This window comes from Pterocles gutturalis, unplaced genomic scaffold (assembly GCF_000699245.1).
Source record: "Pterocles gutturalis isolate BGI_N339 unplaced genomic scaffold, ASM69924v1 scaffold32048, whole genome shotgun sequence".
Classification (NCBI taxonomy): domain Eukaryota; kingdom Metazoa; phylum Chordata; class Aves; order Pterocliformes; family Pteroclidae; genus Pterocles; species Pterocles gutturalis.
This window is the reverse complement of record NW_010121484.1, coordinates 1,854-24,958: the sequence shown is the minus strand read 5'-3', so window position 1 is coordinate 24,958 and position 23,105 is coordinate 1,854. Positions and strand designations below refer to the sequence as shown.

General features: G+C 37.5%; 1 protein-coding gene across 1 annotated transcript in view; it reads right to left on the bottom strand.

The window, feature by feature from the left end:
* SPAG6 (sperm associated antigen 6) overlaps positions 1–22,047 on the bottom strand; it is a gene marked incomplete at its 5' end in the record, with an annotated part of 23,524 nt that extends 1,477 nt beyond the window's left edge. Inside the window, 8 exons of the mRNA XM_010077265.1 lie at positions 968–1,113; positions 3,875–3,991; positions 5,197–5,388; positions 7,740–7,892; positions 10,277–10,450; positions 11,312–11,517; positions 18,082–18,265; positions 21,832–22,047. Of these exons, the coding sequence (XP_010075567.1) occupies positions 968–1,113; positions 3,875–3,991; positions 5,197–5,388; positions 7,740–7,892; positions 10,277–10,450; positions 11,312–11,517; positions 18,082–18,265; positions 21,832–22,047 (1,388 nt within the window). The remainder of the gene's footprint in view (positions 1–967; positions 1,114–3,874; positions 3,992–5,196; positions 5,389–7,739; positions 7,893–10,276; positions 10,451–11,311; positions 11,518–18,081; positions 18,266–21,831) is intronic.
* Positions 22,048–23,105: the final 1,058 nt, after the last annotated feature.

Sequence of the window (23,105 nt, the reverse complement as noted above, 5' to 3'; positions counted from 1 at the left end):
TGAAGGATTCGCTGCAGAATAAAGTTTCTTTTGGATTTTGCTTTTACCTATTTGACAGCCACTGGCTTTTCCTTGTGGAGACAGGGCTTCATTTTGCATTACTTAGTTGGTAGCTACTATCAGCTGAAGAACTCTGTTGCTATAATTAAAATTGATGATGCAGATTTTCAGAGCCTGTAGAGGGAGTGCAGGAGTACAACATCCTTTTGATGTGTTGATGGAGTGAAGGACTGGTAAATGGATATCTAGAATCTAGGAGGGCATTTCTGTCATTATTACAATTTAGGATGGTGACATTTTGACTGTAGGCTATTTAATAGTGTTTCTGTATTCATTAAGGGCAAAGTTCAACTTGGTGCAGATTGCTGGTGTATGGTCCTTTTATATAACACTTAAGCCTCATGATGAGGCTGGGGGAGGAAGGGCAGCTGTGGGCAGAGCAACTATGCAGAGGAGCCTCTGGACCCTCTGTACATCAGAAGTTTCAAAGGAGCCTCTGAATACACTAGTTCAGACAGGCTCTTAGGGAAGTCAAGTATGCAACCAAAGATCCACCAATACCTGTATTTTGGAGCCTAAGTTATTCATAAATAAGTACCAAGGTAAACTGAACTTCCCACAGACGTTCATTAATGTGAGAATGGTTGTGCTGAAGACTCAGAGTCTGTCTGGGTAGTGTAGGGCTGACTTTTCTTCCCAGTTTCCTGCAAGAGCCTGGTTATTTGGGCTTTATTTACAAAGAAACTTTATTCCAGAAACAATCAGAAAAGAGAAAGGGTTCAAAAGGTTGTCTAGTGGTTGTGTTACCACTGGGGCAGTTAACCAAATGTTATGCTGTTGTATTAAAAACAAAATTAATACAGAAGTTAAATTAATATTTTTAAATCCTTGCTTTGTTTTGTTCATTTCTGTGAAAAACAGCTAACAATTTTATAAGTGTGAATCTTTTAAATTTCATTTTCCCTACCTTACTACTTCCTCTGGATAGCAATTGTTAATAGTGTTGATATATTCCTGAAGAAGTGACCCAGGTTCTGCTTTTATTTCTTGAACCTTTTTAAATCCACCACTTGTTACAAAGAAACGACGTGCTTTGCTGTCATGTGGTAACACCTACACACAGAAAAGTACATTAAAAAAGAAGGAATATTTTGTTTTAAAGGAAACTCTGTACTTCTAGGCTCAAATATTGCTTATCTGTTTTTAATTCAGAGGACAGATAAAATGGAACAGTAGAGGTACATCATCTGTAATGACTACTGTATTTTAACACCCAGTTGTACAGAAAAAATCATAAACCAGCCCTTTATGGTTATAACATAATTTAACATGTACCTTAATACATAACATATATAAAAATAATGAATTGAATATTTATTTTTACGTAAATAATATTTCTTGAAATATTCCTACAGAGACAGTAAGATTGTGGAGATTAAATAGCTAATAAAAACAGAACACTAACATGGAATAACAACAGCATCTGTTCCACTTAAACCAAGTTATTTGAGTCTTTTATGTCAATTCCCACAGTTTAATTGTAGAGCAGAATTTTATATCATTATAATGATCTAGTATAGATTAGTGCATGAAACCAATACTGAGAATTGTTGCAAGTGAACAATGCAGCCTTGAAGCATTACATGCTACTATTAAATTCCTAGATATTAAAATCCTAGAACACACACTGTAGCCATGGAAGCCTTTTACAAACACACACACAAACACACACACACACATTCACACAAACAAAGCAAAAATGTGAAGTTTCTGCAGCCGAAGGGGATGAGAAGCAGAAATGATCAGACAATACATTCTGTGCTCCCTGAGTGATGCCAATATGCAGCTCTGTCCAGAGGACGGAAGGGAGGGAGAGAGGGAGGTGGGGGCTGGGCCTGGAGAGGGAGAATGACAGCATGTAGTCCATAGGCCCACATGGCTGCAATAATATTAAAAAAAAAGGGGGGGTGGATAGAGAGATAATGCAAGACACCAGCTGCATCTACAACAAAGCCAGACAGGTTTAAAACCAACTCTGAGATACACACTATGGGGGCAAAAGCATTTTGTAAGCCTTCACACTGGTCAGACAAATCAAGCAATAAATTTGACTGTATCTCAGTGTAAAACAAGAGCCTCGAAGGAGGAACAGATTGCCTAAAAGGATAAAGGAAAAGAAGGATGAGATTTCTGACATGCATATAGGCAAACAGCCTTCATTTCTCTGGTCCCTCTAGGCTGTACAAAATCAACAGGTAAAGAAAAAACAGGGGAGCATTGAGATTTCTCCCTATTATATGCTCCATAGAAGTGTCAGGAACACCTGTGATCGTTTTGTTGTGGGAGCTGAAAAGACAGCTGTTTCCACGCATCTCCCGCAACAAGAACTGCCAAGGAGGAACCATCAACAAGACAGGACATGGCCCCTTCCCTGCTTTTCTCCTCCACGCTGTGCCTCCCAGGCTGGATAAGACAGCAGAAAACTCTCTTGGACGAGAGCACCTGAGAGACACAATCCCTTCCTCCAGTCCAGACTGAGACAGCACAGAATTGCACAGACCATGCAAATGACAATGCTAAAATGACACAGTCCAGCACCAAGAACGGATAGCATCCCACTCTGAAGCACAGCTCAGAAATAAGGTTTTTACAGTGCTATAAGGAAGCCCACAGAAGTAATACAACACAGCTCCAAGAATAGGAAATTCCCAAGCTATGGTACAGGAGAGAAAAATGCTTTTACTGCAGACAACTTAGTTTTAAATGTATACTTCAGAAGAGCAAATGCTAGACAGGTATAATTTGTTTAATACAATGCAGGAGAAGAAAAATGAAACAAAACAAAATATCAGCTGATATGAAGGGTACAAAACCACTTCAACAGCAAATGACATTCAAATCTATACCCTGGGTAACCAGTTACTATGCACTCAGCTCATTAACAGCTCCCGTCAGCACACAGAAGCGAAAGGCACTGGATTCTGTGCAAATCTCCAATCTTTGTACAGACTTAGCAAGAAGACAGGACAAACCTAAGTGTGAAAATGTAATCAGAAATCTGCACTACAAATAGCAGTGCTTCCAGATCTGTGACAATCAGAGCGGAATATCAAGAGTGTTTTACTTGGCCATTTCCAGAAAGAACATCTCACCAGGAGAGCCTGGCACCCCCTGCTAACAGATTATGCTACTGAGTATTGCACAAAAGATAGTCTATAGTTGAGCAGGATTCCCAACAGCTGGCGAACATTGCAGATACTGGAAATGTCCTGATTAGTTAGCAATTACTTAAGTAATTTGAAATATTTTTATTAAATTGTATCACTTTTTACATGCTGCGCTCAAATCAACAATGTAATTAACAACAAACAGTTTCAAATTTGGAGAGGGATGAGAAAAGATTGGGGATTTTTACACTTATTTAGTCGAGACTGAAAATTAATGAGGATAAAAGTGCTGAAGCCTTTATACTCTAGATTATTGTAAAATACCTGACTTAAGTCACTCCTGTACAGATTGTACTTTATCTAAAACAGATGTGACTAGGATTTACGTGATACGTTGGCTCAGTGAAAATATTTGCACAAGTTAATATTCCACTTAATCTCATGAGGCAAGGAAGAAAAAACCACCTTGCTTATAAGCAACTGTTTTCCCAGCCTTAGGATGAATTATGGCAGGTTCCAGATGAAACAGTATCCAGCTTTATCCCACAAAAGAATGGGATGCTCCAAAACTGCTTCTGCAGGTGATGCTAGAGGATCCTGAGAAAACAACTGAGACCTTTAGAGAGACTTTATCTTTGGAAAGATAGCTTCCTTGCTAAAATGTAAAACAATTAACATATTACTCATCATGCAGAACCTTTTCTTACCTTACTATACTGCCCAACAATATGTTTCATAATATTGGGAGGGGCATTGTGCAGCAATGGTTCAAGTGCTGGAAGATACGTGCATTTCTGAAGGATGTTCTTTAAGGCTTTTTTAGTCTGTTGAAATGCAAAATAAAATTTCTCTAGTAAGACATCAATGAAAACAACAAGAATTCATGTTATAGATCACTGAAGTCTGACCAAAAAAAGCAAATTTATCAGAATTCTCGAAGAGCATTTTCTGAATAAAAACTATGATATCTATCATGTCACTTAATGAATAATCAATTTTCTACTTAGATTTATTAAACCTCAAGCCTACAGTGCATCATATTCTTATTATGTTATCTACGGTCAAAGTAATGGCAATTTTCCTTTGACTACAATGGAAGCAGGAGTAGACCCTTTAAGTAAATTGAAGTATCGTAATATAATAAGAAAGCTAAATCAAAAAGATAGTATTTTAGAAGCAGCTTACTAGGAGAGTCTGCTGGTCTGGGATAGCAAAGTGCACTACTGTCCAGGCAGGGGGGGAAAGAGACAGTGGGGAAAGAGAAAGTGGAACAGTTCTACATCAGCGCTTAGTTTCTGAAAACAGACTCAGTGTTGACTGCTACAAGCAGTAATGACCTTCTTGGGTAGGATTATAGGTATAGCTAATTCAGCCTTGATATTTTGGTGACCACTGAAAATGACTATACAAAAGTTATTTTACAGATCTGGAACATTATACTTCAGTGGAACGTACAGAAGCATAGTACAACATGGGAGGCTATATCCTGTCATATTACACTCTTCAGTTGGTTCACTTACTGTTGCTCAAAAATAAACTTTACCAAACTGCAACTCTAGCTCACACACAAGGAAGGCCCTGAATATGAACAGTGGCATATTTTCAAGAGCAGAGCTTTGAGTATTTGTTACAGTTTTCTTATAATAATTAAAACGTAAGCAAATCTACTACGACTATAATATTTTGTACAAGAGCTTATACTTCCAAAAAGAAAGTAGATAATTAGAAATCAGTCACTCACAAGAAATGATAGCATTTATGGGTGTATGCAACTCTGATCTAAACTGTGAAGAAAATGAGGGACTAGACTGCTGTGGGTGTACCATAGGATTTGGTATGCACCATATGCACACCCATTAAGACCAGCCAGTCCTAAGAAATGACACACAGCCTTCGGACACTGTACACCCAGGAAATCTGTGACACAGTGAACATCAATAAAAGCACATACCATTTAGTAGTTTTTAAGCACTTATACCTATTGATTACAATAAATATCTTATACTGCAGATACTACAGATATACTTGCTTTCATTTGAAGATCTTCTGAACTGTTTGTGTCCATATATATAGCAAGTAGTACAGGTAGCACATCTGCTACTGCAACAGCACGTGCATGCTCAGGAGTATGCCTTCCAACCTGTCCCAAGGCCCAAGCAGCTGCTGCCTTAATATGATCTTCATGTTCTTCTATCAGGCAGGCACACAGTGGTGGTATTCCCTGTAGCATTAATCAAAAGCACAACCTTTACAAATCTACACCAGGGAAGAACAACTTGAAACTGATACAGACTGCTAGAAAATGTTTCTCTATTTACACTCTTTTTCTAAAATAAGCTATGAGAATGCATGCTAGTGGTGTCATATTTTTACAACATTATGACTAGCAAGAATTTTGAATAAATCTTAATAAATCTAGTTAAAGAAAGAGAGAAACAGATTCAATTCTCTAAGTTAGAAAGCATTTTGAGCTAACACACAAATTTAAGGGATAAAAGGAATACATGACAACTCACAACTCAGGCTGTACTAAGTGTAAAGGCTTCAGTTTTGTCAGACTGAAAATAAAAGAATTAGAGTTTTTATGAATCTGTGAAAGCAGTTTAAGACCAGAAGGGCTCAATCATCAAAGCTTTTTTTTTTTTTTTTATCCACAGCACTAAATTTCAACTTATCAACCTCTTCTTGAGTCCAGTAGTTCATGTCTGACTCACCCAATCACTTCCAGAAAGGTTTCAACTCTTGATTTGAAGACATCAAGAAATGGAGAACACCTCACTCATATATACAGCTGTTACTGAAGTTCTGGTTCGGGGTCACAGTCTGTATCCTTTCTCCACAGGATTATGGAGCTACTTAGTAGCTGGTATTTTATACCAGGATACTTCAATAGGAATCATTTCATGGTAGTTTAGGTAAGACACAGCTACTAAACCTTTAAATAGAAAACCTTTTTCTCCATCTCATGGAACATTTCTTAGTCTTTTCTGAACACTCTTCAGGTTTTTTTCAAGATCCTTTTCAAAGACAGACAACAGAACTAAATGCACTAGAACTATAGATAGATTAACTTCTCTTTTCCAATCTTTAATGCCGCAAAGGACTGAATTGTCTTTTTTTTTTTTTTTTTGCCACTGCACTGCAGCAGAAGACCCCAATGAAGTTTTTGTCCAGTATGACCCCAAAAATAATTTTGACAATTCATCCTTTTCAAGACACAGTACCATGGAATGGAGCTATCACTTTACATCATAACATCGTAGATGTGTAACTGCATGTGGCTATTGCCACAGTGCATTTCTTTCAAATAGTTACAGTTTACCAAGCCCTGTCTTCAGCACTGTATATCACTCCACAAGCTTAGTTTCCACTGATGCAAGTTTTTTTAAATGCGTTTTGGATTTATTTGGGTTTCTTTTGTGGATCATTCATTAAAAGATTTAGTTTACACAGATCCCTACAAAATCTCTCACTGCACTCCCATCAGTTGTGGTAGCAACCATTATTACTCTTCAAAAATTTATCACTTAGGTGCTTCCTCATGAACTTAATCCTGAATTCATCCCACTTAATGTCAAGCACTCAACAGCAGAAGCATATTTTCTCTAGGCATCGCTTAAAGTGGAAAGACAGAGACACATCCAGAGAAGGGCCTCCAGAGAGAGCAAGGAAAAAGTGTCTATTTAGTTTTCAAATGCAGAAGAGCATTTCTTTGATCACTCCTACCTTCCCTGCATATTGATTTATGTTATACTGTAGCAATTTCCATTTTTTAACTCGCATTCCTACTAGAAGCCATTTCTGTTCCTCCATTTTTATTGTTCCGTTGTTTCCACTCATACAGTATATTTTAAATGACTGGCATAGTGTGTAAATGGGTCAACAATACTCAATGAATTAATTACTTCCATCCTCCTGTCATTAGTTAGCATTATTCACATCAGAATATCATGTCAGGCACTAATTTCACCTATTGCAAATATTGCAAATTCTCTCCCTTCTGTATCATTGCCCAGCAGAATTTATTTAAACACAAAAAATATGTAGCTTAACTAATTTGAAATGTCACTTGCACAACTGAATCAAACCATATTACATTAGAAACTGAGGTCTTTTCAAGTCTGAAGATTTCTGTTGCAAGACTATTCGAGCGGTACTAGCAGAGTCATGATAGTGCAATGAAGAACGTGCCATTAAACATTCTTGTTTCAAAAAGGGTCTTGATGTAGCCACAAATAAACATTTTAAGAGGAAAAAGACCATAAAAATTCACTGACTTATTTTCTGTATCTGCACAATTGCAACACAGAAAAATCATGTACTCTAATACAAATGGATGTTCACAAACTAATCCAGGACATTTTATAAAAGGTTCAACTTTATAAAGACACACTTTGATCAGGTTACCACATAATTCCAGCCACAGCAAGCAGCAATACTAGGAGAAAGTGCATTCATCAACAGCAAGTATGTAATTCTGTCACAAAATACATTCTCTGCCTATGTTAATTTGTATCTTTTTCTCAGAATACTACTGAAGAATCATAGGAAGATGACAAAGTGATAGCTAACCTTGGAGACAATCACTGCCATTGACAGGTTCTCCGAATGAGCTGCTATGTAACCAAGCATCATGATGCCAGGCAGTCTGACAGTCCCTCTGCAGCTGCCAATACAATCAATCACAGCAGCAACTCCACCTGCATTTACTATAAGCTGTGAAAGCTGAAAAGATAAACGGAAGAGATTAGATACTGTGAAGTATCAACAGGCATAAAGCACTACATTAGAAAATTCTTTAAATGTATTGCTCCTGATTTACAAAATAAAGCTGGAATAAGAGTGATGTATTGTACAGATTGTTGGGCACTAAGTGCAGCATGACGTTCTTAGGAATGAAGCTGTTTTGCTACTCTGTTTTTGATAGACTTCACTGCATGGAAATCAGGACTCTGCATTCTTGATCCTGTACAGCATGGAATGACACATTTTCAACTCCATTACTATACACCAAAGCATCATGCAAATGCCCTTGAAGACACACCTACTGAGCCAGATATTCTTTCATACTAGTGCCCACTCATTCCCAAGCCAACATTTTATGTTCTGTGCAGGGGCAGAGGGAAAGGCCCACTTCTCCTCTCACCTGCTTTCTAGATAACCTGTGCGGTATAAAAGCCTTTGTGGATCTCTACACTGAGGCATGAAGCCAAAGACAACTGTCATGAATGTGCAAAACCAACATGGACTACACCATTCTGCCATGTTAGGGTACTCTGAGGGAGGTGTCCAGAGAACACACTGGATCGGCAATGGAGTTTGCCCCAGAATGCTGAATTATATAGCCTTGCTTATAAATGACAATCAAGCTATGCAACATGTTTCATTCCAAAAGGTATCACTTCTCACATTGCTTGAGGGACAGCAGTAGTGTACATATATCAGCAATGCATAGAAATTAAAATAATTTCATATTATTATTATTATTTTCTTCTATCTTGTTAGGCAGATCAATTTTTCCCAAAGATTACAAAGCAAAAGAAACATGTTCTTGAAAGTCAAAATCAAATGAACAAAACTGAGGCATGTGGATTTCCAATCCAGTTGATTTATATAAACATAAAATCCACTGTTGCCTTAGAGCCTTTAAAAGGGGGTTGGTTTTTTTCCACGAAACAGCTAGATGAAATTTAAAGTTATTACTTAGGAAAAACTGTTCACATGATTGTGAACTGCAGCCAGTGACGACCAAGTCCTACATCTGGGCAGAGCCATGTGCACTTGGATGCACAGACACACTCCCTGGTGCTGTGACCCTCAGGCCCCACTGCAAGTCCCCCGGATCCCAACCTTCACATGAATTTCACTGCAAATGCAGATAGAGAGCTGAGATCCAAAAGCCACAACGCTCACACAACTGACACAGCCAACTCCTCTAGAAATATCGTTTGCCACTGTGCCTCTGCTGCAACATGTGTTGCTGGAATAGAGTCGCTCAGAGATGGCCAGAGATTGCTGTCACTCTGAAGTTGAATGCGGATTGTCACTTTGTACTAGGAGTCACCAAGATACTTCCTACAGCTCCTTTGGAGAGCTGCTAGGCTGGCCAATTCCCCTTGCATGGAGGATCCTGTGCTAGCGCTATTCTGATGTAACCTGCAGTCTTGTGAGTCTGGCTTCTGGCTTCTAACTCTAGTGGCCTTCTTTGATAATGATAATTTCTTCACTTTTTTGAGAAAGAGAAGTTGCATTGCTCATAAGGTGCAGAGAGAAAGCAGGAAATGGGACAAGACAGCAACCTTTCATCATGAGCAGCCTAAAGACTAGAAGGCTGAAGAAACAGCACAATATTAATGTTTAAACACTTCCCAGTTGTTAAGCTAGTATCAAAATGGCTGCGCTCAGCATTAGTGTGCTCCAAAATACATTGCTTGTATTTTATTCCAGACTTATATTTAGAGCCTTTTAATTATCTCTGTGGTCTGACAGATTAACACAGTTATAATTATTTGTTTTTCCTATTTATTTTGTATTGACTTTACCAAACATGCCCACCTTCCTGTATCAATTATTGGCAAAACCACTGCAAATGCTGAGACTCAAATTACAAACTCAAGCTAATAAAAGAAACTACCATCATTTTAATAATAAATAACTGAATTTTTTACCTTCATTGTCATTGGAAAAATAATTAAAATGTGATCCCAGTACCCCAGAAGATTTTTTTTAAAGACACATACCATCTATTACTGCTATACAACAATCTTGTCATTTATTAGCTGGTATCATTACTTCTGTGAGGCTTTTTCTCATGATATTTTTAATATCTAGGACTGACAATACTGTCAGCCTAAAACTCCCTCTCTGAGCAGATATCTTATGGAATGAAGTAGCTAGGTATACACTACATGATTCATAGCTTCCCAACCCAATTCATATTCAATACACATCTCATAATATCAGCAAGCATTTCCATATTTTTCCAATGAACATGCCAAACAGCTATTTGCCCTCCCTTTCGAAAAGCAAATGACAGAATAATCCTGTATTTTATTTAAAGTGTAAAATCTAATGATATGACCTTGTATTTGCATTTTCAAGGTTTTTACCTCAGGCGTATGCTTTGCTATCTCTCTAACTAAAGTTGCACCATTTTTCTTGACATATTCATCTGAGTCCTTCAGGCATGTGAGCACAACTGGGAAAATTTCTGCTTCAACCACCAACTCTGCAAGATCCACTGAATGCTTTGCTATTTGGCTTAGAGCTGACAGCACCTGACGCTAGTAAATAAAAATTGTTATAAAATCAATAGTATACAAACATCCCACAACACACACTCCTCCTGAACACAAAAATCTATTGCATCAAGGAAAACAAAGCAGGATCGGAAAAACAATTACAGCTATTTTACAATTCACTGGGTCAATTCATGCATGAATATAATGGCACAGAACATTCGCTGGTTCCTGAATAAAAGTTTCTCCTTTGTTTTACCCCATTCAAGCTTGCTACATATTATAAAAGAAGAAATATAGACACCATTTAAAAATGTAATTTTAAATTCAGTGAAATCTATAGATAGCATCTTTATTTGCATAAGTTTGATCTGTCAGACCTTATATTAAAGAATTTTTATCTATTTGTTTAAAGTGGCATTTTTATGTTGTCTTCTGTTTCTGTTACACAGAAAAATCATATTAAGAAACAATTTTTTTGTCAATTAAACTCTAGTGATTAAACCTTCAACAACAGCTATTCACACCAGATAGTACATTCTAAAATACAATAATACATTTAATAACTGATTTATAGTATAGTCTTAAGTACGCAAAAGCCTTCTTGTAACTAAACTGTGCAAATTTTATCTATTAAAAATATCTGTTGCATTCTTCATACATTACATAATTCTAAAAAATATATATATATATTCACTTTAAAGATTAATTAGCTGTTCCTCACAGAGCAGCAGTTTTTATCCAGTAGCTAAATCTGTGAATATGTTCAGAACTCTTTGTCACTAACTATTTTGTTAATGCCCAAAACAAGAGCTTCCTAAATAAATATGCACATCAGTGTCTTTGATTCAATATCAAGTAATGACTGGTACAATGGAGATTTTAAAAAATAATTTTTAAATGTACCTTCAGTTTAGCATCAGGGTTCAGGATCATCTGAGCTAAGTGAGCGATAGCTCCTGCATCCACTACTGTCTGTGCTAACTCTGGAGAATGCTTTGAAATATCACTGAGAGTTGAAGCAGCAATCCTTTTCAAAGCAATTTCTGGCTCCTGGATACAGAGCACTAAAAGAGGAACAGCTCCTGCATCCACCACAGCTTGTGACAGTTCTGTAGGTCCAAGGAAAGTAATTAAGTGAGTATGGGTGACTGACCCTTGTGCAAGCCATTTTTCACCCTGACAGATACAGCAAAGGAAAAAGGGGAGGGTGTAGTTCACTGTCTCGACATCTGCATTTCAAATCAGCCCTCCTGGTTTCATAAACCGTGTGGACCAATCCACAACTGAAAAGAATGCAGGTCAATAGATGGACCCCCATTTACATGCACACATTTGAGGTAGATTAGGCTGAAATGGTTTGTTATTCTGTTTTCTTTTTCTTTTTTTAAAGTAAGCAGATGTCAGCTGTTTAAACCCTGGCTATTCTACACTGATCAATAGGAAAGCATTTTATGCATGGCTAACAACAACACAGAAAGCCAAAGTACCAAAATTTTACCAACCACCTAATTAGAGAGCATTTTACCCTCTTTAAATGATAAGCAGATATTAGCATAGATCAAATGCCAAAAACAGAAATACAAAAAACATACATAAAAGACTTATCTTACATAAAAGATTGGAAAAATGGAACTTGCTGATCAAAACCAGGCTGTGCTACCATACATGGGACAAGACAGAATTTATACTTTAATGACATGAAAATGTTATCATACACAATTAGACAAATGAAAAATATCATCAGTGGGATATTGTGTGTCTGACATTAGTACAATATCTTTAACTAACTGCACCTTAAATAAAAAAAGAAAAAAAAAAACTGAGCATATGATTAGCTGACATGGACAAAAATTACACTATCAGAAATTCATTAGCTCTCTCTGTGTATGCAGCACTAATCACAGTCCTAAAATAAGAATTACTGAATAGCACAAGCAAAATGTATACTACAACCAAGCTGCACTATTTTAAAATAGTGTTGAAAAAGTGGTAAAAATCATGGGGGATTCAATAATCTATTAGGTTCTTAGTACAGTTTTGCTACACCTTATTATGCATATCCATTATTATCTTTAACATTTATCTTGACTTACAGTGCCATGGCAACATATGGCTGTAGTATTTCAAGACTCTAACTTAGCTTTTGATTTATAGTCCATCCATAAAGAGATTTTCATACTAAGAAAAATACAGCACACTTCATTAAAGATACATAGACTAATATAGTTTTTCATGAAATCTGTAAGTCATGTCATCATTACGTTGTTAATATCCAAATAATATTCCTCACCAGATTTGTTTTCAATTAGTGAGTTATAGCCACACACTCCAATACATGTGATAAGTCAAATATTTACACGGTATATTATTATATGATATTTTAAACAAAGTATATTACCTCAATAAATTATAATAAATAATGCAGTCATTTTTAAACTAATACAAAATTAACCCTTCAAGGTTCCCTTTTCAAATAATTATTTGACTGAATTATTTGAGTGTGCACCCTCCAAATACACACAGATCATAAGAGTTCAACAAAACCCAAATGCTGTATCTTCAGTTTTACAAATTTGCAATGAAATGTACCTGAAATGTATCTGAAAACAAACCTGAAAACTAGCTAATAAATTTAAGTGGTATAAGCTACCTTCTGCTTTTCATGGAAAAAAAACATACTTGATTACTTCAGATTGTATTTTGATGCTGTACACTGACCAAGTGGTCATGAACTACCGACCAAAGGTCCAAATTAATCCATTCTGACTCTGCCTCAGAAGCAGCTTCAGAGCAACCAACTCAATTGCCTACAGTCTGCCAATAAAATGCTACTAACAGGAAAATCACATCAAGAGGAACAGGATAATACTAGGAGAATGAGTTTCTTTGATGCCTTATGCCTGACATCATGAAGTTCAAGCAGGGAGAAAAAGAGCAATACTTTAAGGTCACAACTATGCCCAGGCATGCAAAAGTAACCATAAAAGTTATTTGAAAAGAGCAAACTAAATCTGATTCAATTAGAAGTGTGATATCATTTAAAGAATCTAATGGTTGGTCATGCTTAATTTAATGGTTGTTCTTCCAGTGGTGTTTATAAGGTTCATGGCTAATAACTTACCACATGGAGGGCTGGACCACGTGTCAAGCAGTAAACAGACTGTCAGAAAAACATGGAAGCTGAAGCAGGGACAAAAGAAAATGTAGATCTTCCCATCACATTCTCCTGAAAACTCATCCCAAAACTATGATTCTAAGTATTAATGATTCTATGATAATTGCAATTCTTTTTTCTCAAAAAGGGGCTCAATTAACCTTCCCACTTGGTAGAATGTCTTTAATTCAGACCATACACCAAAGAATTCATGACATTTTGATATCCATTTACAAAACACAGACAGAAGTGAAAAAAGAATGAAGGCTGAGAAAGAGTTAAAGGAGAAAATACAGTTGTCAAGAGGAAATTTGAAAAAAAAAAAAGTCAAAGAAATTAAGAGATGGAACAAATTACAGAAAGACTTTTCTGAACACTGTGCCAAGACTGTGTTATCTGGGCAAAGACAAGACCAATAGCTAAAGAGGAGAAAGCACAGAAAAAATACTTTATGAACCTCATTCAATTCCACAGAAAGTTATGAAAAACCTGGCCTGGAACTTCAACTTAGGGTACAGACCGAGGAACCTGTCCAACTACACGATGATAAAGTAGGACTTCTCCCTGCATGAGGGAAAGTAGGAAATGTTATTCTATGTATGCTCAGAGACAAGAGAACTTGGACTCAAAACCCATCATAAATTAGTTACTTTTGTCCAGAACAATATGAGGGATATTTTAGCACAGGGAAATACCGCAGACATGAAGACAAACTGATATGGATGTGTAAGAAAGAATGATAAAGAAAGACTTCAGAGTCTTTCTTTAAAGAAAGAATCTTAAGATGTCACCAGTTCAACTAAAAGTTATACCAGAGCTGTACTGATTTGTCTCAATATAAAAGTACTCAGGAGGAACTAAGAAATTAATTCAAACTGGAGTTGAGGCCTAGTCATGAGTTTATTGAACACAAAGACTAGAAAGTGAACAAAGAGGAGTCAGTAAGATCCTGACTACATACCCACTGAAACCAATGGCAAGTCTTATAGGGTTGATCTAAAGTGGCCTAAGGTGTTACAAAAAAATTCCACACTAACATTACTATATTAGCAATAATAATATGAATGTAAAAAAAAAAAATATTAGGGAGAAAAGATGAAGGTGAGAAAGTGAATGTGCAGATAATCTCCAGAGAAGGAAAATCAGCTAGGAACAAATGCCATATTCACATAGTGGAAGGCAGCAGCAAAACCTTCTTTGCTTGGAAGCAAATGCAAGTTTCAGTCCAGACCAGGCTTCTCAAACAGACCCTGCTGTGGTGACAGGTGTATCAATGGGAAATAACAGGTTTTGACCAAAACAACCACCAATACTATATTTTTCTGAGGACTGTATGATCACGTAATGGCCACATAGGAAGACTCTAATCCCCACAAGCAGTCCAAAAATCATAGGTTTATGCAGACCACTACAACCACAGTGCTAAAAATTCTACTGGAACTTGTGGGAAAAGCTTTCACCAGAAGGACTGTGGTCATTAATTAATTATGGGGCAAGCTTAGACCCTGGAAAAAGACAAAGTTACTACTAGACTCAAATCACTGAAGAGCTGAACAAACTGGTCTAACCTTGTAGCTGACCCTGCTTTGAGAAGGAACCTGGACTAGAGACCTCCCCAGGTCCCTTCCAAGCTGAGCTATGTAACTCTACTCTCAGCAATATGCTTGAGTATCGTGTTGTTTATTTTTGTTTTCCTACCAATTTACCATATGCTGAAGCATGTGTGAGATGGTTAATAAATTACACCTTTTATGTAGGCACATCAAATGGAAAGCTAAGTATCTGCAGATCTCAAATATAAGAATTTTGCATTTAAAAGTAACTGAATATGGTATAAGCAAAAATTTACAAAATACTTTTCATGGACCTGATGGTATTTTGATGGTATTTGAAACACCTTGCACTTTTCAAAGACAAAGAGTACAAATAATGAATGGCAAAATTAACAGCACACTGATCTGTATACTTTGGAGTAAGATCATCATCTAAATTTCAGCTCAAAGGGATCTTCAGGAAAGAGCAGAATTACAAGAGCTGTTCCTAAATTTTGCAATCTGACCGGCAAGATTTCTAGTGTCTTGAAATCTCATTAAACATCTGTCTTGACCTAAAATCTCACAGACCTTCTGGAGACATCTGTTCACAGAAGAACTGCATTTTAAGAGATTGTTGTATGAAGACAGTAGAGAACTTGTTAACCAGAGATGTTTTCATCAGGGAAAAAAAAGGAAGTCTTGATTTCACAAATCAAAGTCTTTTCATGGGAATATACACCGCAGTTCCTAGAGAGCAGCTTTACCAGGTCATGGATGGAATTCCTGATTAAAAGCAGAGAGACCCTCCCATTGCAAACAGTTATTGCCAAATGCTCGGAGCCTTTGCTTACATATAGGGTGACAAGAGGTTCACATCCTGCCTAAGACAGATCAGGACTTTAATCTGTGTCCCACATACATCCCAGACATATGCCCTAATTATTGAACTTTTTTTGCTGTGGGCAAATAAGCCTCCCTACCCCCAGTCTTCTCAGGAGAGGAAAAAAATATTTGCATTAATGATGTTGTCCCAGTTTGGAACCGAAACAATTTTTGAAACTGAAAAACCTTTTGTGGGTGGGGAAAACCATTTCACACCCAACTCTATTTTTAGAGGTTAAACTGCAATATGTGTCCACAGTCAGTGACAGAAAATCATAACTGCCAAATTTTATCAACACAAGCATGTGAGTCTAATCCAGAGTTTCTTGAACAGTGAAAACCAGATGTTGATAAGAACAGGTCCATCTATCTTTGTAGCCCATCTCCAACAATATCCTGTTGCAAAGGCATGCTTGGAGGACTGCAAGAAACATACCATGCATACAGTGACCCTTCTTCAGTATACCTCCTCTACTTTCAGTAATCATTTTACAGACTCCTGTGACTGTGTTATAGAGGAAGGTAAATCCCCCAAATCGGCTGTAGCTGGACAGAGGAAGAACAATTTTTTTCAGGTTTTTGTTTTGGTTTTTTTAACTGATTACATCTAGTGATCTGTCTACATCCTGATGCTTGCAGCTTGACAGCACTTGCAATTTCAACCTAATTTCTGAAAATGCTGTTCTTATTGCTGGTGTAAATTGACACGAGACATGTGCCCATTCACTGTCAGTGAATAAATAATGCATAATCGTAGAATAAAAATTTGTACAAGGAGTTTGTTGTCTTCAATACGCTCACATCATCTCCATCTTTGCAGACAATGCCATCACAGAGTGAACTGGATCGCCCTAAAGATCAGCCACCATTCATGCAATGAATAGCATGAAGGGCAATTGAGGTGAGTCAATATTGATTTACTGACATACTACATAAATGTTTACGTTAAGAGTAACACAGACACTCACACTACACACATTTATACAAAGGAACACTTTCAAATGACACTTAAACAAGTATCTTTCAAATGGAAGCAACAATTATTTTCCACCAAAGGTGAGATTCAGACTCAATGGCCAAAAGATACAAAGATCTTTAGCACACTGAGGTGCCCCAAATATGAATTTGCTCCCCAGAAAAAGCAGTCCATTAGGAAGGTGCTGACAACTTTGGAGTCTGTCCCAGTAAGTTATCCCCCTCCCTAAGTGGAAAAGGGAAAGCCCCCATGCCTTCCACAATCCAACACTCCATTATTGATTAAAAAAAAAAAAAGAAAGATCACAAATTCAGTCTCTGTACATCTTAGAGCCAAAACCAAACATAAATGCATGAGTTAATGTTGTGATCCTAGAATAATTTTAACTTTAAACAATATGAACATAAGCAATTTCTCCCACCCATTCCAGCCAGCAGTTTCTTCCCTCAGTTTTTTGATTCATAGCTTTAAACTTTTACTTGAACTATATAAATAGCTGGTAAAAGAATTATCAACCACGTGGATCAACTTTTAAATAGGAACATAACACTGCCAGTGAGTTATACAACTGCTTGTGAGACAGCAGTGAACTGCTCGATATCGGATTCCTAGGATCTATTCCTGACTCGGAGAAGAGTGGGGTCTCCTGGCTAATGATAATACAGTCAGTGCAAGGAATTTGGCACATTTATCCTGCAGGCACTGCTGTAAGCTGAATGAAACATGGTTCTGCCTAGGCTTCTCCATTTTACTATGTATACAAAATAAGAACTAATGTCAAGCAAAATACACTTTGTTCTACAGTAGCTGTTATACAATACATAAAGATTCTGAAATTTCTGAATAAAGCAAAGTGTTATTTCCTGGCCACAGGCCCAATGTATCTCCTCTTAGAGCACCTCTCATAACCAGGCAAAGCTGGTGTCAGAGATGCCAGTTTCCCACAAAAGGTACAGCATTGTCAGATTGGTATAGTTAGAGTAGGTTTTTATTACAAATTTAAACTTTCATAACAGTAAAGAAGAAGAAAAGCATCTTATTTTATTAATGAACAGTACAATCATGCAATTTATTATAACTCTTACATAGCATTAAGCTGAAAGATAACATATGTGAAACCTGTTACCTGAATTGTGTCGGGCAATATAACCAAGTGCCCAAGATGCAGCTTCTTTGACTCCAGGGTCAAAATCTTCCAAGCAAATCACAAGCATTTCCAGTGCTCCACAATGAACTATTTCCTGAGCTAGCTGCGGAGAATGTTTAGCAACTGCTCTGAGCACAAATGCAGCTGCTTTCTTGTAGAAACGCTATACAAATCAGGAAAAAAAGAAAGCTTTTACTAACATTAAGTAGTTCAAAGCATAATTCAGTACAGACATGCATAAATTAGACTTTTTTTAGTAGCAGCAATATCTCATACAGATCCAAATCAGGACCACCAGACACCACACAAACAATGAAACTACAGTCCTTCTTTGAGACAGTTCATGATCTAGAATTTGGAGTAAGTGCATAAACAAACAGAAAAAAATAGAGGGCCAAGAGGATATGGGGAAAAAACAATAGTCTAGAGAAGTCTGTTTGTTTAAGCGAGCAGTGAATGGTAAGAGCTGCAAAACAATAGCTCTTACCATATTTATCCAGATTACACAGGTTATACGAGGCAAACTCCTAAAATAATTCTACCCATCTGGGACACTCGCAAGGTTTCACAATTTCTAATGTATATGCCCTCACAACATCTCTATGAGAAAATATTGTTTACATTTACAGGAAACTAAGACACAGATAATTAGATCCAACAAAAGGGTTTAGGATCTGAATCCTGAAATGCCTAAATACTGCCTAAACCCACAGCTAAGATCCTGAAAACCCATCCCACCAAACACCCAACACTGTATGACTCTCGGTTTTGACCAGGCAGCCTGCAATTTGAATCTTGCTTATGTCCAGGAACAGCTCACTTTCAACAGGACTAAGCACCTTGACACCTCTGTCATAAGTTCAAGCAAAAGCCAAGCACTTGTCTCAGTTCTACCCGTCTCCCTCAGTGCTGAACTAAATACATGTTAAGCATATATATATAATGTGCTGCACACATCATGGGGTTCCATGTAAACTGCAGTGGTGGTTGTAGTTTCTTCTAAAAGCACAATTAAAGTCTTCCCCCCAAAGTCATATTTCAGTCTCCTCCTGCAGTTTCGTAACTATCATTGGGATGTGGAAGCTGAAGATTAAATTTATTCTCCAGCCTTATAGTTTCAAAATCCAGAGCCCAGTTAAAGTACTCTGGCCCGAGACGACCATGCTGTGAGAAAGAGTTTCCCTCCCTCCTGAAGCCACTCTGCAGCAATAAGTGCAAGAAGCCCTGGGACACAGGCAATCTACTGTTACATCCATGTGCCCAGAGTATGCTCTCCAGCCTGTCAGCTGACAGATCATCCCTATGGACAAGCTCTAGAGGGCTCTCCCTCTGTGCGCCAGCTGGCTTTCATCTCATTCCAAGATGCTCGATTCTCCCCTGCTCTGCACAAGGAGCTGGGCACGTTATAGTGCTAGACTCCTACTGTCAAGGTACCCAGAGCTTAAACAGTGCAAAGCCCACATCCCTTTTGGATCAAGTCCAGAGAAACAAAGAACCACATGAGTGCTTTTGTGCATCCTGTAAGGTGCCCAAACACCTTCAAAAGACTGATCTAAAGCACTAAGGTATGCCAGCAGAGGAATATCTGCCACTGCTCCACAGGAAGTGAAATGGACCCAGGCCCACTCCCTGGCCCTGAAGGAAAGTGACACAGCATACCACATCCACCCACCTAAACTCCTTTTCCCTCAAAGCACAATGGCCTCCTCATCTATACTACTGGAAACTGTCCCTGCCTTGTGCTATCCCCCAAACCACGTCCAGGCATTGCCAAGTAGTTTGATGGTTGGCATTGGCTAAAACCACATCAGAGAGCATGTTAATGCTCAAAAAGTACAGTCACCTTCCAGCGCTCAAACTCATGCCCTGACCCTCCTTAGTTCATCAGTACTGATATAATTCCTTAATGCCAAAAATCCAGTCTTCTAAGTTAAGGCCTACAAGCAGGTACATTAAACATAATTTACAATCAAAGCATTAAACATCATTTAGGGGGAACAGAAGTTACGGGAAACAGTACAGACAAATGGCCAAATCCCTGGCTAATGTAAGTTACCATAAGTTTTGCTGAACTCAGTGGAGCTATAGTTGTTTGCACCAGTCTATGTCTGTGCAAATATGCATATCTTATTTCTGTTAAGTAATTATGCTCCTGGCAAAGAAAAACACTTCTTTGTTTTTGTTATTCAAAACACAATTATTTACAAACAAACCATGCTCACAGGCACAGTCAGAACATACTGTAAAACAATTTTGCTCAGTTTAATTGACAAAACATTGATCTTGGATGTGACCCTGTAACTGTTCTCCATAAATCAGTAGAATCATTATTTATTGTGTGCTCAAACAATCTGCTCCTTAAATAGAGATGCTGATACATGAAGAGTGAGTGGAATAGAAACATATCTGGGGGTTTTTTCGCCTATGGGAAGTAACAAACTGCATGCATTGCTAAACTCTGCATGAACTGGATAACGAGTTTCCTTCATGTGCCCTCAGTCACCAAGGCATAGTAGGCTTTCCATGACCTCACACTAATCTTGCTGCTGCCCCAAGTGATCTGAATTACAGCCATCTCGAAGTAACAACAGCACGGGCAGTAAGACGGAAGACAGAAATCAGGGTACTGAAGCTAGTTTAGCGAGGGCTTTGAGTTGTAGCAGGAAGGTAGTTTCCAAACCAAAATAGAGGATAAAGAGTTTTCTTCCCTTAGAAACAGAAACAACCAAAATGGGTATAAAGTTGTCTAACTAAAACCTTAAGTCTCTTTCCGTACTATACCAGTATCTTGACATCAAGCTTTTTCTTTAGCTTTCCTTTTTTTTTTTTAAAGATTAATTGTATAGGCAATTGCCTATATGCACAAAAAAAAATATGCAACAAGTACTTACATTTATGTTTTTCTGAAAAAAACTGAAAATGAAAATATATAGTTTTCCAAATTATATTTCCATTGAAATCCTACTTCTCCTAAATCTAATAAATCAAAACTACAACCTAAGTATGGCTGTGATATCAATGCATTTAACTACTCTCACCTGTTTCTTTCTTTTTCTATTTACTAGGAACATTATTTTAAAGTATTTCTGTTAATCTAGGTTAGGATCGCTATAAAAATCAAAGCTGGAACATACACAAAACCTGAAGAAAAATGGCAAGAAGGGAGAAAAAGGGACCACCAGATTTATTTGCATTGCAATTGTGACTACACTTTTTGTGTTGTTTTTGACAAATACGAAGACGAAAACCTTTCAGTGTATTTTCCTGTGTCAGTGGTTTGATATTTCTCTGCTACAGATTTCCAAAAGGCTATGTTGGGAGATATTAAATACCTCATTACAGAAGTTCAGTTTTTTATATGTATTTTACAAGGGTTTGGCATTATTGACAAATCCTAGCCAATTATCGCTACAGCTTTCAAGTTGTCTCATTTTTAAAGGACATTTTAGAAAGCACCACTCATTTTAAAAATGTAACAGTGCCATTAATATATTTCCTATAGTGCACTGAAAGGTAACATGGTATTTTAAAGTCAAGCTTATTTGAAGTCAAAATTAGGTACACAGTACACATTGCTCTCTCAAGGGTTCAAACATACATGCTGTCTCTGACTTCAGTACATTTATTGCTATATTAGAACAACAGCAGATAGCTGATACAGAAAGATTTCCCTTTCCCTCAATAGTTTAAAAAAAAAAAAAATTACTTAAGAAAACAATGATGCCTTACATTCTGCTCAGACAATGAACACACGAGATGTGGAAGAATGTCTCCCTTCACGACTGCCTCTGCCAGGTCATCGTTATAATTGGCAAGTCTCCCAAGAGCCAGAGCAGCAGTCTGTTGAATAGTTGGATCGACATCCAGCAAAAGAGGTCTCAGCAAAGACATTACACCTGAGTTACACCACGAAGAGAAAAGCCCATTTGGTAAGTAGAAATTTTTCTAAACATTCGGCTTTATTCATAAAAACCTATTAAATTACTCTTCCAGGTAATAAGAACTTGTAGGAAATCCAGGTGTTCCACTGAAATGAAGTCAGCACTTGGATAGCACTGTTGATGCATAGCAACGTTTCTGCCCATTTTTCATAGGTACAAAACATTTCTGAAATATAAAAAAAGTCACATGTAGAAATAAGCTATATTCAAATGTCTATAAAATACATATGTTAAAGTATACACAAAAAAATAAGGTATATTAAAACATATATAAAATGCATATGTTAAAGTATGCACAGGAAACTCCATCTGGAGATCGTGGTGAGCTGACATTGGTATGTCATTCATTCAGCATGCCAGGCAGCAGGAGGAGTAAACATTCCATTCTTGCAATAGGAGGGAGGAGGTCACAGCGCTGTTCTGCAGGCCTCCGTGTTGGGACATGTGCCATTCAGTATTCATCTATGATCTGGAACAGCATGAACAGTGAGGTGAGATTTTGCTGGTGACTCAAAGTTATTCAAGGTAGTACCAGTGAGGGAGACTAAGGAACTAGGGACTGAATGACTGGATAACAAAATGGCAAGTGAAATGGAACATATATGGGGAAGCCAATCCCAGCCTCGCATATGCAGTGATGGACCCCAAACAGATCACTACCATCCAAGAGAAAGATCTCGATATTAGGACAGATATTTCCATGGAGATACCAGCTCATTACTCAGTAGCAGAGAAGAAATTTTACCCACAGAAGTATACAGAGCACTCAGGATTATCTGGAAAGGAATAGAGGCCAAAGCAGAGACCATGTCTATGCTACTGTGTAAATCTATCCTACATTTAATACCCTCCTCTAGAGCAGAACCAGAAAAAGTTCAGTGAAAGGCAACAAGGATGGTCAAAGATGACCAACCCTATATGTGGAAGGTCTTCCTACAGTTAAGCTAAGAGAATTCAATAGGGATATAAATTACATACACATGGTTACATTAAAAATAGAACCATTAAGGTTGGAAAAGTCCTCAAGGATCATCAAGTCCAACCCAACACCTAACTCACCAA